The following is a 17,537-nucleotide window of genomic DNA, read 5'->3' as shown; positions in this document are numbered from 1 at the left end:
CTAATGGATAGCAAGAGGAATAACACAATTAATATCCTGTCCATTATAATGGATATTATTAGCCAGTATAAGGAGTTATTATTTTTTTATGGTGGTTGGATACTAGCTGCTATGATGTCTCATATACACTGCTGGCAGAAAGTAAAGGTGAATCTGCTCTATAGCATTCTCACTCCTCAGTATCATATAAGACTTTGGGATGGCTATATACTGGGGGTTATAGGCTAGCTATATAATGGGGCAGGGAGCTTGATATATACTGGGGGACATACGCTGATTGGCTATATACTGGGGGAATGTGCTGGCTATATACTGGAGGCATGAGCTGGCTATATACTGGGGCCTGTCTACCTATATACTGAGGGGCATGGGCTAGCTAGCTATATACTGGGGGGCATGGGTGGACTGGCTATATACTGGGGGCTGTGGCCGGAAGGCTATACACTGGGGGCAGGTGACTGGTTAACTATATACTAGGGGGCAATGGTTGGCTGGCTAGATACTTGGGAGCAGGAGGCTGGCTAGCTATACAGTCAGTCCCCGGGTTACATACAAGATAGGTTCTGTAGGTTTGTTCTTAAGTTGAATTTGTATGTAAGTCGCAACTGTATATTTTATCATTGTAATCCCAGCCAGAACTTTTTTGGTCTCTATGACAATTGGATTTTAAAAATGTTGGGTTGTCATAAGAATCAGGATTAACACTAAAGCTTCATTACAGACACATTTGATAACTGTTACAGCAGTTTATTGTAGCCTAAGGCTAAAGTACAATAAATTACCAATATCCAGAGGTCCGTATGTAACTAGGGGTCGTATGTAGCAAAAAAGTCCAGGTCGGCTCTACTCACTCCCATCACACACACCGGTGCGCTGCAGACACGGAACGCCCAAGGCAGGGGCAAGGTACACTCCAATAAAGAAAAGATCATCCAGCGCAGCGTCCACGGTTAAAACTTGATTTATTGGTGCATCAGTACATCGGGTGAATTACATAGAAGATAAAATGATCGACGCGTTTCAGCTATGCAGCCTTAGTCATGATCTAATCCAACTAGTAGAATTTAGCACTTTATATAAAACTAACAAAGACGATCACATGACCGAATTTGTGAAACAATGGAGGAGGGGAAGAAAGGTTTAACCCTTCACAACTCAGACACATACTGCAGATGTCTAGCATAAGCCATAACATATAGGCAAAGATACAAAGTAGGGAATATAACAAAACACAATAAATGTTGTATGTTTAAATAAGATATAACGGTATGATGTGACATGTTTAGTAAATAGTTATCAAGTCTTGTCTATAATTCATACCTTTCGGTTGTCTGGTATCGAGAACGAAAATCCAATAGGATTCTCTATTCAGAAGTTTTTTCTGCAGATCTCCACCTCTTATTGGTTTGGAGACTTTCTCAATGCCCATCCATCTAAAACTCGAGATGTCACCTTTGTGGACGTCTCTAAAGTGACGGGTAAGGGAGGAAACATTAAAAGAATTATTGGTGACATCAGAAATATGTCTTCTTATGCGCACTTTGGCCGGACATGTGGTGCATCCTACATACTGTACTTTACACATTATGCATGATGCCAAGTAAATGATATTGGAGGTATTACAATTAATATATGATTTTACACGATGTGCACACTGTGTTACATAAGAACTAAAAGAATCACTTCTTATGATAAATTCACAAGCTTTACAGCGTTTATGTCCACATCTGTGGCAACCTGGAAAATCTAGCCAAGTTCTTCTTTCTGCCCCCAAATTGTCGCTGATGAAAAGGCTGGGAGACAGGGTAGAGCCTATGGTCTTACCCTTCTTGGCTACAAACCTGACTCCCTCGCTAATGGTTTCGTGATAATCACTGTCACATGAAAGAATAGGTAAGTATTTCTTAATAATTTGTTTGATTTTGTGAAATTGGTTACTATATTGAGTGGAAAAGGTAACTTGTTGCATTTTAATATCGGAAGAACAGTTGTCATGTTTTTTGTTTAACAATTGTACTCTAGATTGTTTTTTTTACCCTATTAAAGGCTGTGGAAATAAGATGGTCACTGTAACCTCTTTCCTTTAGTCTTTCTGTGACAAGGGCAGCTTCCTTAATAAAAATTGCATCGTTTGAACAGTTGCGTTTAAGTCTGATAAACTCACCATAAGGGATGTTATTGGTGACATGTTTGGGATGGCAGGATGAGGATAATAAAATCGAATTCCCCGCTGTGGGTTTTCTGTAAGGTGAAACCACTATGTTCCCTTTATCTATGTGCAATTTAACGTCAAGGAAGGTGATGCAAGGATTCCCCACCTCAAACGTGAATTTGAGATTCATGTCATTTTCGTTGATCCAGGATACCATATCCTGGAATGTGTCAGAGGGACCTTGCCATAGCCATATGAGGTCGTCAATAAATCTTCCCATCCATCTTATGTTGTCTTTATAGGGATTGGAAGAGGAAAACACAAAAAATTCCTCCCAGGCTGTCATATAGATATTTGCAAGTGAGGGGGAAAATCTGGCTCCCATAGGGGCCCCCCTCACTTGCAAATAAAATTCACCATCAAACAAAAAATAATTGTTACTGAGTAGGAATTCTGTAACCATGATAATGAATGCTTTAAGAAGGGGTCGTATGTAAGTCGAGTGTTCTTAAGTAGGGGATCGCCTGTATACTGAAGGGCAGTGGCTGGCAACACCGCATTTCCCACCATATGCTTATACTTGAATCAATAGGCTTTCCCAGTTTTTGTAGGTACCCCGCTTTATATTCGAATATATGTGGTAATTTTTAAAAAATCAAAATATTACTTGCACACAAACCTGAGTAGTAGCATTTTATTGTGGGGTTGGCTTCCGCCCCTCTCCTGCCTTGAAGAGGCGGCGATGGGCTGAGAGAGACACGTTTAATTATGGATATTACAGTCTGCGTACATATAATTTAGTAAGTGATAATAAAATGTGTAGAGCACATTCCCACAGTTTTTTTTACATTTGTAATTACATTTAGCAGCTGATGAAATGTACAATAACAACCAGTAAGGATATGACATAAAACAAAAGGTAGGTGTAGTGGAAAGATCTACACAATACATAATGGACATTTCTTTGTCTTTTCAAGATCTTTTCTGTAGACTTGTTCTGAGAATATCAAGAGATTGGGGCAGATTTACTTACCCGGGCCATTCGCGATCCAGCGGCGCGTTCTCTGCGCTGGATTCGGGTCCGGACGGGATTTATTAAGGTAGTTCCTCCGCCGTCCACCAGGTGGCGCTGCTGCGCTGAAAAGCATCGGAACGCGCTGGAGTTCACCGGCTCGGGCTGAGTGAAGGTAAGTGCAAGCTCCGCGACAGATTTTTTGTTTTAAATGCGGCGGTTTTTCCGAATTCGTTCGGCCACATCCCCCGATTTCCGTCGCGTGCATGCCAGCGCTGATGCGCCACAATCCGATCGCGTGCTCCAAAATCCCGGGGCAATTCAGGGGAAATCGGCGCAAATCGGAAATATTCGGGTAACACGTCGGGAAAACGCAAATCGGGCCCTTAGTAAATGACCCCCATTAACTCCAATGGACTTTTTGTGTAATCGAGACAAGTGGCTACAAGGAACCTGTCAGCAGAAATGGACTGAATAAACCACTTTCAGTTTTTTTTTATCAAGAAGATTAAAGAAAATCTGCCATCCTTAAACATGATAAATCTGGGACACTCATAAATACCGGCACTATGACTGTGGTAACCTTCTTATATTTGTTATCCATGGCCTTCCTCCTCCTAAAATTTGCTCCTAAAATAAAGTTTTACAGTTATGCTAATGAATACAAAGTGATATAGGGACCCCTCTATGCCGTGGCTTCACAGACTGTTACACTGTGCAGGAGTACATCTCACCCCCTAAGTTTTAGCACACCGTGGGAGGTGGGAAGACATAAGACATCTTGAACTGCATGTGAAGCAACAGCATAGAAGGGCTCAGGTAACATAATTTTAAAAGTGATTTTAGAAGGAAGGAGGCCATAAATAACTGGTTCAATAGTCTTAAATATTGGATAACTATTAAAGAGGTTGTCCAGGTGAATGGAGTCACAGCTGCCCACAATGGCCACAATTACTAAGCGCTGTGATGGCCAAAGCCTGACTGATACACAGCCATTGGGGGACATTTACTATGGCATTTCCGCCAGTTTTGTGGTGCTCTGACCGCATGTTCTGCTCTCCGACCTATTTACTAGCTGGTGGCGCCAGAAAAAAGGACTTTTTCCACCTGCTCCGACTCTTCTCCGAAAAGGGGCGTGGCTTTGGCAGAGAGGTAACTCAGACACAATTAATATGTGTCACAACCATTTTTGGGCGCTGTAAACTGGCGGAAAGTAGACCAAAAGATATTTGGTCTAGCAGGGACACAAAACCGTGCTATTGCACTCACATTAGGATGTTTGCTGCCTCGCTACAGATTTTGGTCCCAGGGACAGAAAATGGTATCGGCACCAGAAATGTATGTGCACAGCTCCACAATATTAAATGGGGGACATTTACTTAAAGTGTCGGTGTCTGCATTGGCTTTGTTACCGACCTGCTCTCGGAAAGAAGATACACATTTAATATTGTAGAGATGTGCAGAGACATTTCTGGCGCCGAGACTATTTTCTGTCCCTGGGACCAAAATCTGTGCCGAGCACCAGAAATGTGTCCAACAGTCCCTGCTAGACCAGTTTTCTTTTGGTCTATTTTCCGCCAGTTTACAGCTCCCAAAAAGGTCTGCGACACATATTAATTGTGTCTGAGTTTCCACTCCGCCAAAGCCACGCCCCTTTTCGGAGAAGAGTCGGAGCAGACGGAAAAAGTCATTTTTTCTGTCCCCGACAGCTAATAAATAGGTCTGAGAGCAGAAGATGCGGTGAAAGCGCCACAAAACTGGCGGAAACACCATAGTAAATATCCCCCAATGTGTTTCTTCTTTCCAAGAACAGGTCGGTAACAAAGCCAATGCAGACACCAACACTTTATGTAAATGTGCCCCATTGTGCTTTTTTTCTGCTGTGGATACATAGAGGCAACCTGATGAGATATATGAGATTTACTGTAGTTACAACATTATTTTCATCAGAAATGGAACAAGGTGTGAGAATCATATTAATCCTGAGGCCAACATATAATCTGTATATATAAAGGCATTCTCAATGTTTCAGTATTCTTTGTACAATAAAAGTTTCCTATTGATATTTACATTTCAGAATGGGTCAAGCAGTAAGCTCAGTCATTGAGAGAAGAGTGAAGTTGCCAGTGTTAAGACCTCAACCCCCGTTCTTTGGCAAATACAAGGTTGGTTCCCTGGACCGTCAGAATTTGATGTAGTTATTTTTATTATGTAACTAGCTGTAGCCCCTGACGTTGCCCAGGATATTAAATAACTGCTCTTATCTATAACAAAATAGAATGGATTAACAAAAATATTTTTCACATAAAGATCACAAATCAAAAACAGACATTTTATTATGAACCCTTAGTGAATGAGCCACAATGTGTATACAAGGATCTCATCAATTGCCACAAATTCAGGGTAAGATTAGGACTTGACACTTATCTTAAAAGCTCTTAGTGGGTCCTTCTCTTTGTGTACATTTAGTCTATGACAGTACCTAAGTCATAGAAAGCATCTGTGCAAAATTTTGTGATGGGACACAGCAGATTTCTTTAGTGGACATACACATTATAGAACAATTTATATAGATGATTGCAGCTCTGGATGTGATTGGAGCATAAGAGATTATATAATGGCAGATCGATATACTCCAGTCACATTCTAGATAGATGATTACAGCACTGGATGTGACTGGAGCACTTAATGACAAGGATAAGATGTAAGCACTGTACTTGAGAACAATTTACCTCACACATAAGCTGCCATATACTAAGAATGATAACGGCAGATTGATAAACCATTCACACCAAGGGCTGCCGTCATCAGATGATACAATAACGATGATAACGTTCTCTTAAAACTCATTTATCCTATCACACTCGCTAACTGAATGCAACTTTATTTATTAACCCCCTATCTGTTATCCAGAAAATTCTTCTCTGCAGTCTCACTGACTTTGGACTTTGTATATAAGGGTGATGTCAGACGTGGCGCTTTGTCTGCTCTTGCAAACGGAGACAAAGCCGCGCCCCCACCGGAGCGGCCTGCGGCCCGATCACATTGGCGTTTCTATGGAAATGCCTGCGATCGGGAATGAGCCGCCGGTGTTTTGCGTTAATTTAATGCAAAACACCGGCGGCTCGTTCCTGATCGCAGTCGTTTCCATAGGAACGTCGATGCGATCGGGCCACGGGCCGCCCCGGGGTGGGGGGGGGGGCACAGCTTTGCCTGCGTTTGCAAGCGCAGACAAAGCACCACGTCTGACATCACCCTAAGATGGCGGCTGATGGTTGGTTCAAGCAGCAGCATTTTTTATTTATTAAATTATTTTCATTCCATCCCCTTATAAAAATGGCTGGACCATTATACAAGCTCTATTCCTCTTGTGTCACCCCCTCATCCTTATAGACTGTAAGCTCTTTTGTCAACCCCCAACCTCATAAACTATAAGCTCTTGTGAGCAGGGCCCTCACTCCTATTGTTCCATTTGACCGTTATTATTCTGTAATGTCTTATTATATTTGTACATGTCCTCTATGATTAGTAAAGCGCTATGGAATTTGATGGCGCTATATAGATAAATATTATTAGTACTATACAATGGTAGATAGATGATTGCAGCTCTGGATGTGACTGGAGTATATAATGCCAAGGATAATACTACAGCATAATACTACAGCTCTTTATGTGACTGGATATCACAGATGCTAGGAATTGAGGATATATTACGTCATATTACCTCACATATTACTTCACATATTACCTCACATTACCTCATCATTAACAGCTCTGCACCGTACTATTACAATGTGGAGCATGTGAGGTAACATGTGAGGTAACATGTGAGGTAATATGTGAGGATATTACTTCACATATTACCTCACATATTAACCTCGTAACGCTCCTCATTGTAATAGTACAGAGCACAGCTGTTAATGATGTATGAAGAGGTTTCACGTGGTCATACACTGGTGACACCCACCACTAATATCCGCAATCCGTGCTTAACCCTTTAAAAGCCAGTGGCAACTGATTTCAGCAGTCAAATTGCCTCTTGTGCCTATACTATATTACATGAATCCTAAATCTAAATATTCTCTAATATGTCTGGAACTTTAACAATCATTTGTGGGTGATGGAAAAGTATAAATCCAGGAGGGTTGTATTAGTTAAAAATTTACATTTAAAACATATGCAGAAGCAATGCATTTTGGGGTAGGACTTACTCTTTCCCCAGGTTACATATGTGCATGGAAAGCTGGTGGTGCACATATGAAACCAGAGCTTTCCATACACATATGTACCCCGAGGAAGGGGTAAGTGCAACCCCAAAACCCGTTGTTTCTGCTTATGTGTTAATAACAAATGCAAACTTATACATACAACCCACCTGGATTTCCGTTCCTCCATTTCGAAGTACGGCACCACCAACTCCATTTTTCTTCATCTCCTTTCCTGAAATGAATGTTTGGAACAGGGGGGGGGGGGGTGGAGAAATACGTCTAACTATGTCCTTTTCATGGGGACAAACAAAAAGTGTGTCCCAACTGCATCCAAAACAGACAAGCTGCTTGTAGCAGGGTATAGGAATCTTCATATAGTGTTTCATATGGTAATAAATATGCTAATTATATCTTTTAATGTATGTGTACAATATATTACAATTGCTATCTGATTTGTTGTTTTAATCTAGGTGGGGTGTATGAATGATGGAAGAATTATAGCATTGGATGTCACCTACTATTGCAATGCTGGGCACAGACCAGATGAATCTTTCAAGGTATAAAAATATCTGCTTGTTTCTACTGGAATAGATAGATAAGATAAGATAAGATGAGCACATGGGGTATTTTATCAGAAGTGTCTGAGGTAAAACTGTTCTATTTGCCCATGAAAACCAATCAGAGTTTAACTTTGATTTTATAAACTGCTGTGGGAAAATGAAAGCTGAGATGTGATTAGTTGACATGGGCAACTAGAACAGTTCTGCTCTCAGACACCTCTGATAAATCTCCCCTCATGTCAGAAGTATCTGGAAGCAGAACTGAGAGCATAAAGACCTAGAGCTTTAGCCATTATTTCTTTCTTTCTATATTGCACTATTTAGTGGGATGTAAAATTATGGCCCCGATTTATCAAAATTAATTTATTTATCAGATTTATCACGCGATCGGATTGTGGCGCATCGGCGCTGGCATTCACGCGATGGAAATCAGGGGGCGTGGCCGAACGAAAACCCGACAGATTCGGAAAAACCGACACATTTAAAAAAAAAAGTGTTGCGGGACTCGCGCTTACCTTCACCTGGAATAGGCCGGTGAACTTCAGTGCATTCCGGCGGGCCTCGGCGGGCTTCAGTGCAGCAGTGCCACCTGGTGGACGTTGAAGGAACTACCTTAGTGAATCCCGGCCGGACCCGAATCCACCGCAGAGAACGCGCCGCTGGATCGCGAATGGACCGGGTAAGTAAATCTGCCCCATTATGTGCAGTGTGCCTCACTAATGAGCAGAGTCTGCCAGATCATTGAATACTGGTGCACAGTCTTTAACCCCTTAATGACCGCCGTATCCGCTTTTTACGGCGGTCATTAAGGGTACTTCTTCTGACGCGTACGCCTTTCTACGGCGGCGCGTCGGAAAAAGATTTCGGGACACCGGGTCTCGCTGGTGCCGGTGTCGGGCTGTGATATCACAGCCCAGACCCGGCACTAACACCCGGGATCGCATCCGATCCCTCCTGCCGCTGCCCCGGGTTCCGACGAGTGACCCGGGGCTATCGGCTCCTCTCTGTGCCGTGTTCCGCCTCCTGGCAGGAACCCGGCTGTGTGTAACTGAGCATGCTAACACAATACACTGCAATACAAGTGTAAAGGCTTGAATAAGCGATCGGATGATCGCTTATTCAAGCCAAGAAGTAGAAAATGTAAAAAAAAAGTTTTTTTAAATCTTTTTATAATATAATTAAATAAATAAATAAAATAAAAGTCCCATAATCTCCCCAGTAACAGATAAAATGCAAATAAAGTAAATAAAACACAAAAACACGTACATATTTGGTATCACCACATCCTTATTAGGCTACATTCACACTACAGTATGGGGGACGTATATACGGCCGACGTATATACGGCTGATATACGTCCCCCATACACTCCTATGGGCTCACGGCCCTATACGGGAGCGGTACGGTGCAGCACACGTCCTATCTTTCCCCGTATTACGGCGCCGTGCGCCATTAGTTTCTATGGAGAGGGGCGGGGGTGAGCTGCGCTCACCTCCTCCTCCTCTCCCCGCGCTGCCGTGTGCCCGCCGTACTACGGTGCGGCGGGCTCACGGCAGTGTGAATTTAGCCTTAATCTGTACAATAAATCTAAATCAATATTGAACCTGCTCGAAAAACTTCCCATAATATACAATTTTCCATCAAACACCATCACAAAAAATGTTCTAAAAAGTGATCAAAAAAAGTTACGTTCCCTAATATGATACGACTGAAAAGAACAACTGTTTTCGCAAAAAATAAGCCCTCAACCAGATCTGACAACAGAAAAATACAGAAGTTATGGCCCTGAAAAGTTGTCAATAGTAAAAACAATGCGATTTTCTCCAATATTGGTTTTGCTCAGGAAAATTGAGCAAAAATAAGAAAAACTATATAAATGAGGTATCACCGCAATCGTAGTGAACCAGAGAATAAAGATAAAATATTATTTTTATGTTACGGTGAGCGGGAGAAAAAAATGCTAACAATCCAAAAAAAAAAAAATTTATAGGTCGTACAATGTGACAATACAAATCTGCTGTGAATGGCACCTCCATTCATTCTATACTCGGCCGTGCGCCCGTACAGCAGTTTACCACCACATATGGGGTATCAGTAAAATCGGGAGGAATTGAGCATCAAGCGTTGCAGTGCGTTTCATCATTTAATTTATTCTGAAAATGTCAGTTTTGGCCTAAATGAATGTATTTTCCAAAAAAAATCTATAGTTTCTAAATCGCAGGTCCATATTGTTTTAACCCATGTGAAACACTTAAAGGGTTAATACACTTAATAGAAGTTGTTTTACATACGTTGAGGGGTCACGTTTCTATAGTGGGGTAATTTATGGGGTTTTACTATGATTTAGGCCTCTCAAAGTCACTTGGAAGCTGAGTTGTCCCTCAAAATGTGAGTTTTGGCAATTTTCATGAAAATTAGAAAAATGGCACCTAAAGTTCTGCACCTCATAACATCCTAGAAAAATGAGAGGACGCATAAAATATCATCTTAGCATAAAGCAGACATTCCATAAATGTTGATTATCAAACTTCTTGGGTAGTTTTACTTCCTATCTGGAAAGCAGAACATTTCAAACTTGGAAAATGAAGAATTTTTACAAACTTTTGCCAAATTTTCACTTTTTTTCAGAACGAAATGCAAAACTTATCACTTAAATTTTATAACTAACATGAAGTACAATGTGTCACGGGAAAACATTCTCAAAATCACCCGGATATGTTAAAGCGTTCCGAAGTTATAACCAATTACCTAAAAAATATTTATAGAAGGAAGATTTTATTCTTTTAGCATGTGTTTTTGAATGATTTTGGTCTCCTGCAGGTGCTTGCTACGTCCCTACTGGGTGCACAAAATGCTTACAGCATACCCAATACCCGCTGTAATGTTGCAGCATGCAGGACAAACTTACCTTCTAAGTTGTTCTGTGCTGGATATGGATTTGCCCAGGCAGCCATGCTTGCAGAGATTTGGATTGATGCGGTGGCTGACAGGTGCGTTGTATCACCAGAAAAGGTAAGTGAATGACACCAGTATATATAAACAATTAGTTCTTATTGTTTTTTGCACCAATGGAGACAATTATTTGATACAAAGGAGTATAGATACAGTTAAAGGGAACCTGTTAGCAGAAAATAATCTGATAAACCACTACCAGCAAGTTGTTAAGCAGCTTAACACCTCCTACATGATATTTCTTTAATCGCTCAGCATATTGGCTTCATCCAGAAAATCTGTTTTGAAGTCAGATGTAAACTGGTTGAATAAAGTCACAGAGGCATAGAGCTTAGCACTGAAGTCAAGCTCTCCTTTACTCAGAACACACCACATGCTCTAATAGACATCTCTGCGCACAGGCACATCCCTTACCAGTTCTCCAGCAGTCTGGTGAACAGTATCAATCACAGCAAATGGACTTTCTGAGGAACGGAGAACTTGACTTTAGTTCTAACTGCCTAACAACAAACTGGTTCAATGAGTTCCCATTAAGTTACAGCTTTCTGCAGCTTGTTTTTTTTTTAAACTGAGACCAATTTGTAAATGTGAGCTTCACAACACTATTTACCCTTTCTGTTGCAGACAAAAGGGGGCATTTGTTATTGGCCTTACGCCATTTTTTTTTGGTGGATGCTTTTCTTTTTTGTTGTGCGCCATATTTATGTGTCAGCACCTCAATTTAGCTTTTTTTAAGACACAACTTCTCAGTTTGGGGGCAGCTTTTCAAGCCCGACACTTTTCCTGCAATACTAATTTCCCGACACAGATTTTTTTTGCTGCATAATTAGACCACAAAAAAGCAAGTCTACCAACTTCTCAATCCTTTCATGAATGTGGTTTGTCATGTTGTTGTTCTTCTCATGGTGCGCCAAATACTTTAAGGCTGTGCTCCACAATATAAAATCACACTATTCATATAAAGACTTTAATAAGGTTTCAACAGTATAGATAACATGTTTACAATGTTAAAATCTGCCTCTAGGTACGCCACCTGAATCTGCACAGAGAAAACAGTGAGACGCCATTTAAGCAGGAGTTTGATGCAAGTAACTTGTTGGGGTGCTGGGATGAATGTTTGGAGAATTCTTCATACCATCAGAGAAAAACTGCAGTAAAGGAAAGCAACAAGCAATGCACATGGAAGAAGAGAGGCTTTTCCATCATTCCTGTCATGTTCCCTGTGGGATTTATTGGAGACTTCATCAATCAGGTTTGTAGAACTCATCATACATTTAGGGGAGTAGCTGGGGAAATGGTCTGATGGGCACAGATTCAGCATCCATGTGTGTATCACTAGTAAGTTAGGGAGTAATAACTTTATCCAACCATAACATTTATAGTACATAGATGTATTTTATCTGTTTGACACAATCTTAAATAAATCTCAGGCCTGAATCATGATCACAGAGTGACTCAATGAGCAATATTTTGGAAGATGTACTTATATGAGCAACATTGGTTTACTATAAGGTTCAACCTATAGTTACTACGAAATAATAGTAGGTGTTATTAATCTATGTTATTGATGGAGCTAATAACAAACAATATACAGTTTAGCTGGATCTAATCTAAACCACAAAAAATTGGCAACTGTAGAGATTTTCGGCGGGGCATGATAGATGCAAAGTTTGTATTTCAAGGGGCTGTGTCTTTAAAGGAGGAGGTTTGTAATGTTGGCCGTGCTTTAAGGGAGGAGGTTTGTAATGTTGGTAAGTATCAAATAGAAGAAGTGAATAGTCAAATGAATGCATGATTGTTTATCATAACTGTAGAGGTTTCTTTTTCACCCATAGAACATAATATAAAGAAAGTCTTTTTTTTTTTTTGAAAATTATAATCTTACAGTATGAATTTCAATTATTTATCAGGACAGCAATAATTCAATGATTGATATGATTTACTCATAGGCTTCTGTGCTCATTCATGTAACTAATGATGGATGGGTATTAGTGACACCTGCTGGAAGTGACATGGATCAAGAAACTCTGACCAAAATGATGCAGGTGAGAATCCCTAACATAAATGCATTGCTAGGAAGTTATTAAAGGGTTTGTTCGAGTTTATTAATTAAAGAATCTACAGTTGGCTTGGGGGAAGGAGGGTTGTACAAAAAAAACCCTTGTACTCGTCTTCTCCAGTGCTCCTGGTGTCCACCGAAAAGGGTAATCCTCGCAGCTGTGTAAAAACTCACAAGGACATTAGATGTTAGATCATAGTCAGCCTCCATAGACATACAATATACAGGCTGGAGTATGGATCTCTACAAGATGGAGCATTGCAGCCTGTTTCTTTACAAACTAAGCTGAATTTCTTAATAAAGTATATTTAAAAAATTCCAACATCCTTCTACCCACAAAAATGTTTCTAAATAATCTCAAATGACTTTTATACTTCCTCAATTTGGCACTGCTGTTTTGATGGAAAGAAGGGGCTCCACGCATCATATACCACTATGATCCTCAGAGTTCCATGCATGATACCTTGTACTTGCTGCTCTCTACTTTTTGGTCCAGTTCTCAAATGTTGACACAATAGATTTTATTCACTACCTCAGTGGCTTTAATGGGTCATAGCACTTAGTATTGCCAATGTTGCCACTAGGATTCTAAGATTCATCACCCTGATGACAATAAAATAACACACCAGTAGTCAGTCTATCAATAAAGCTAATAAGAGAATTTGTAGGATCCATCAATAAAGCTAATAAGAGAATTTGTAGGATCCATCAATAAAGCTAATAAGAGAATTTGTAGGATCCATCAATAAAGCTAATAAGAGAATTTGTAGGATCCATCATCAGACAACTATTAGCTTAGGTGGTACCCTATATAAATGGAGAGCGAGTGACACTACAAAAACATGCTCCCAGTGAACTTTTACTGAGGGCTTAATGTTAAATGCATCTCACCCATTATAAAGGGAAAACTCAATTAGCATTAGATCATTTTAATCCTTCCATGAAGACACTAAAGTGTATAATTATGGGAGCATGTCTACTTCCTTCACTGGTTTTGCTTATCAGTTTTTGAAGTATACGCTCCTCTTCATGTACAAGTTACACAAATGGTAGAACTATAGCTATATTTTATTTTAGAATAATCCTTGCAAGAAAAAAAATAGCATCTACCGGTAGTACAAAAAAATCTAACTAATAAAATGTATGGGTGGTTTCTCCCTGCTGATATAGCTGTGTTACAATGGACCTCCTGACTAGGACTGTACATGTGTGTGTGTGTCTTACAGGTTGCAAGTCGTGAGTTGCGAATACCAATTTCATACATTCATGTCAGTGAAATCAGCACGTCAATCGTTTCAGACCCGGGTAGAACCGCTTCTTCTGGATCAACCGTCTACATGATGGCAGTACAGGTAAACATGGGACTTTGTTTAGGTATTGGTTTACTCTGAAAAGATTAACAATGGATACAAAATATTATGGATTAGAATGCAAAAAAATAAAGCAGTAAAATAAAGTAGCACTTCACATATGATAAGGACTGCTTCGGTTATTAAAATATTTATATCCTTTTACTATATTTCTCCACTATTATTTATATTTACATTATCTTGTAAGTTGCCATTTTCTATACTTCCACCTTTTGATGCCATATGAGTTTGAAATTATCATTGAACTTATATGATGGGGATAATAATTTTTCACACCCAGAGCTTAAAGGGGTATTCTCATCTGGGCACTCACATTCAGTTTGATAAATCTGCCATGTATAAACATTTCTTCAATTAGATGTTATTAAAAAATATGTTCCTGTGTGAAGATAATTTCTCATAAATGTAGTCATTTTGTCCCTTAGAAACGAGATAGCTTCCTCGGATACGGCCATGTCTGCTGGAGGGATTGCACAAAGAAACAAAAGGTTTTTGTATATGAAATGTCCAGGATTTACTACATGACCCCCAGCCATCCTGTGGTAATGATTGCTGAATCCTGGTGGTCAGGCAGGACTCTGTAGCGCATGTCTGGCCACCGCTGCCAGAGTGTGACGTGGTCGTATCCGAGGAAGCTATCTCGTTTCTAAAGGACAGAATAACTACATTTATGAGAAATTATCTTCACACAGGAACATTTTTTTTAATAACATCCAATTGAAGAAATGTTTATAAATGGAAGATTAGTGAAACTGAATGTGAATGCCTAGACGAGAATACCCCTTTAAGTATTATATCCGTCTTGTCATAAACCCATGTGTCATAGTATAATTCATTAACAATGCATCAGTCATAAAGACACCTCTAATCTCACCCTATAAATGTTAACATTGGCAGGATACAGTTTTCATTAGCACAAGCAATTATCAGCTTAGTAACTCTACTACTGTGGTTACCAACTACAATTATACATATGCCTAGATGTATATACTGTATGCGTAAGGCATGGCAAAACAGAAGAAATAGGTCACTCCATCAGAGCAAAGGTAGACATTTCTTTTGTGTGTCTGCATTATCTGTGTGATTCAGAGGTTAGCAGAACACAAGGCATATAATGGCTTATATGTGATCCTATTTTTTTTTTGAGAACAGAGGACCACTCTTGTTTCTTTGCCAAATTTTAAGTGTGCGTTTTTATCGGCTTGATACTTGCATCTATTAATTTTTCATTGACACAAGTTGTTTTCTGGTGCAAATTTACAAAGGTGTAATTCCCTGCCGAAATCACATGAAAAATTGTGCAAATGAGCTTGAGGGGCTCCAGGCTTCATTAACTCCAATTTGCATAATTTGAAAAGCCTTTTTTTTCTTAAAAACTAGGGCATAAGAATCTAAAAGAAGAACAAATCCTGCCTAAAGGGGTGTACACCAGTATGTCAGTGTGCTTGGTTTACAATCCTTGTTCTGGTGATAGATGTCCTTTAAACTCAAAGTATTTGTAAATTAATAAATTACCATCCGGTATGAGACCAGCACCAGGGAGACTCAGTAAAATGGCGTGAATTCCCATTTGACACTGTAACCTAACAATGGTGATTACTTTTGTCAGGCAGCGTGTCAGATAATTCTCCAACGTCTACAACCAATAATCAGTTTGCATCCTCAAGCCACCTGGATCGAATGTGTAAGTTTTTTTTATTATCACATTCTGATGTGAATATTATATTAATACACATGCAGAGCCTGTCACCTCTTGTGCCCTAATCCCTTCATATCCCATGTAAGCAATCAATGGCACTGCACACCCTATCAGCATCTGCACAATCCTTTTGCAGGATGTGATCTATTGAAGGTCCTCATGTCTGCTATTCCGCAGCATAAAATGGCAATTACTTCTGGAGATTCTAATGCCTACTTCAATCTTTATTCGGGAAGTAAGAAGTGGGGACTTCTAGCAATTAATGCTCCACTGGGGAATTCTGGGAAATATGCAAATACGTTTTCTAGGACGGAATAAGGAAAACGTTTCCTCTTTTGGCTACCTTGTAAGGCAATCTCCTTAACATCAAGCATGACTTTCAGGAAGCCTAATGACATGATGGGGGATAAAGCGTGGTGAAAAACCTCAATGCTATCTATCCATTTTAAGTTATTTTTGCTATTCCCTAAATTCCCGTGGAGTGTCTTCTGTGGATATTGGGCTGCGATTCCATCAAATGTGTTACTGGCCTTAGGTGGTTCACTGTAATATAGTATTGGTTGGGCACTTTGCTGTCCATATCCCAATAAAAAATCATTTGCGATTTAAGAAACCATGTGTCCAGCAATGTTCCAGTTCCTAGGTATTGAAGCCTTTCTCAAGCAACTCTCAAGTGTTCACAAAAGTATGCTGCATAAAAAATCCACAGCAAGTCTATTATTACATCATATAACTTATAAACTTATATGTTTTACACTATGTGAATATGTTGCTATCCACTTTCTTCTATAATATAGATACAAGAAGCTTTCCGGCTGAGAATCTGTCTTTCAGCAGCTGGTCATTTCAGGTAAACCTAGACTTCTATTCCTTATAATACTGCTGGTAATATATGCAATGGGTTTTTGCTTATTAATGTACACTCTGCCCTCCATCTTGACAGAAAAAAAACAGAAATGTAGATATTTTTGTTAATTTATTAAACAGGAAAAACAGTAATATCACATGGTGATAAGTATTTAGTCCCTTTGCTCAGCGCTTCTTGGGAATAATGCAACAACAACACCTGGATTTGAGGATCCTTTGCCATTCTTCCTTGCAGATACTCTCCAGTTCCCTCAGGTTCAATGGTGAACAATGGTGGAAGCAAAGACTCTCCAGAGATGCTCAACTGGGTTTAGGTCAGGGCCCTGGCTGGTCCAGTCACAGAGTTGTTCTGGAGCCTCTGCTGTGTTATTTTATCAGTGTTCTTAGGGTCGTTGCCCCACATTTATCAAAAACAGTGCAAACTTCACTAGTTGCAGTTTGCAGGGTGTGCCAGATTTATGAATTCTTCATGAATCTGGAGCCCCTTGCACTGCTCTGACAGAGAGCACCAATTTTGGTGCACCTTTAAAGTGTAACCGTCATTCTGAGCAAAAAAACCTAAAAAACATAATTCTGTTCCAGGTGTCCCTGGGAATCATTCCTCGAAGTATTTTGCCTCTCGGTCCAAATTTAGTACCTCTTTTGGCCAATAGCAACC

General features: G+C 39.9%; 1 protein-coding gene across 1 annotated transcript in view; it reads left to right on the top strand.

Moving 5' to 3' along the window:
- The window catches only part of LOC140075373 (aldehyde oxidase 2-like), an 86,238-nt gene that overhangs the window by 49,792 nt on the left and 18,909 nt on the right, over positions 1-17,537 (top strand). The window contains exons 16-23 of the mRNA XM_072121175.1: positions 5,242-5,329; positions 7,843-7,929; positions 10,753-10,944; positions 11,909-12,136; positions 12,834-12,929; positions 14,170-14,295; positions 15,923-15,997; positions 16,810-16,862. Of these exons, the coding sequence (XP_071977276.1) occupies positions 5,242-5,329; positions 7,843-7,929; positions 10,753-10,944; positions 11,909-12,136; positions 12,834-12,929; positions 14,170-14,295; positions 15,923-15,997; positions 16,810-16,862 (945 nt within the window). The remainder of the gene's footprint in view (positions 1-5,241; positions 5,330-7,842; positions 7,930-10,752; positions 10,945-11,908; positions 12,137-12,833; positions 12,930-14,169; positions 14,296-15,922; positions 15,998-16,809; positions 16,863-17,537) is intronic.

The sequence above is a fragment of the Engystomops pustulosus genome, chromosome 8 (genome assembly GCF_040894005.1).
Source record: "Engystomops pustulosus chromosome 8, aEngPut4.maternal, whole genome shotgun sequence".
Classification (NCBI taxonomy): Eukaryota; Metazoa; Chordata; class Amphibia; order Anura; family Leptodactylidae; genus Engystomops; species Engystomops pustulosus.
The sequence above is the reverse complement of the archived record's forward strand: the minus strand, read 5'-3'. Positions and strand labels throughout refer to the sequence as shown.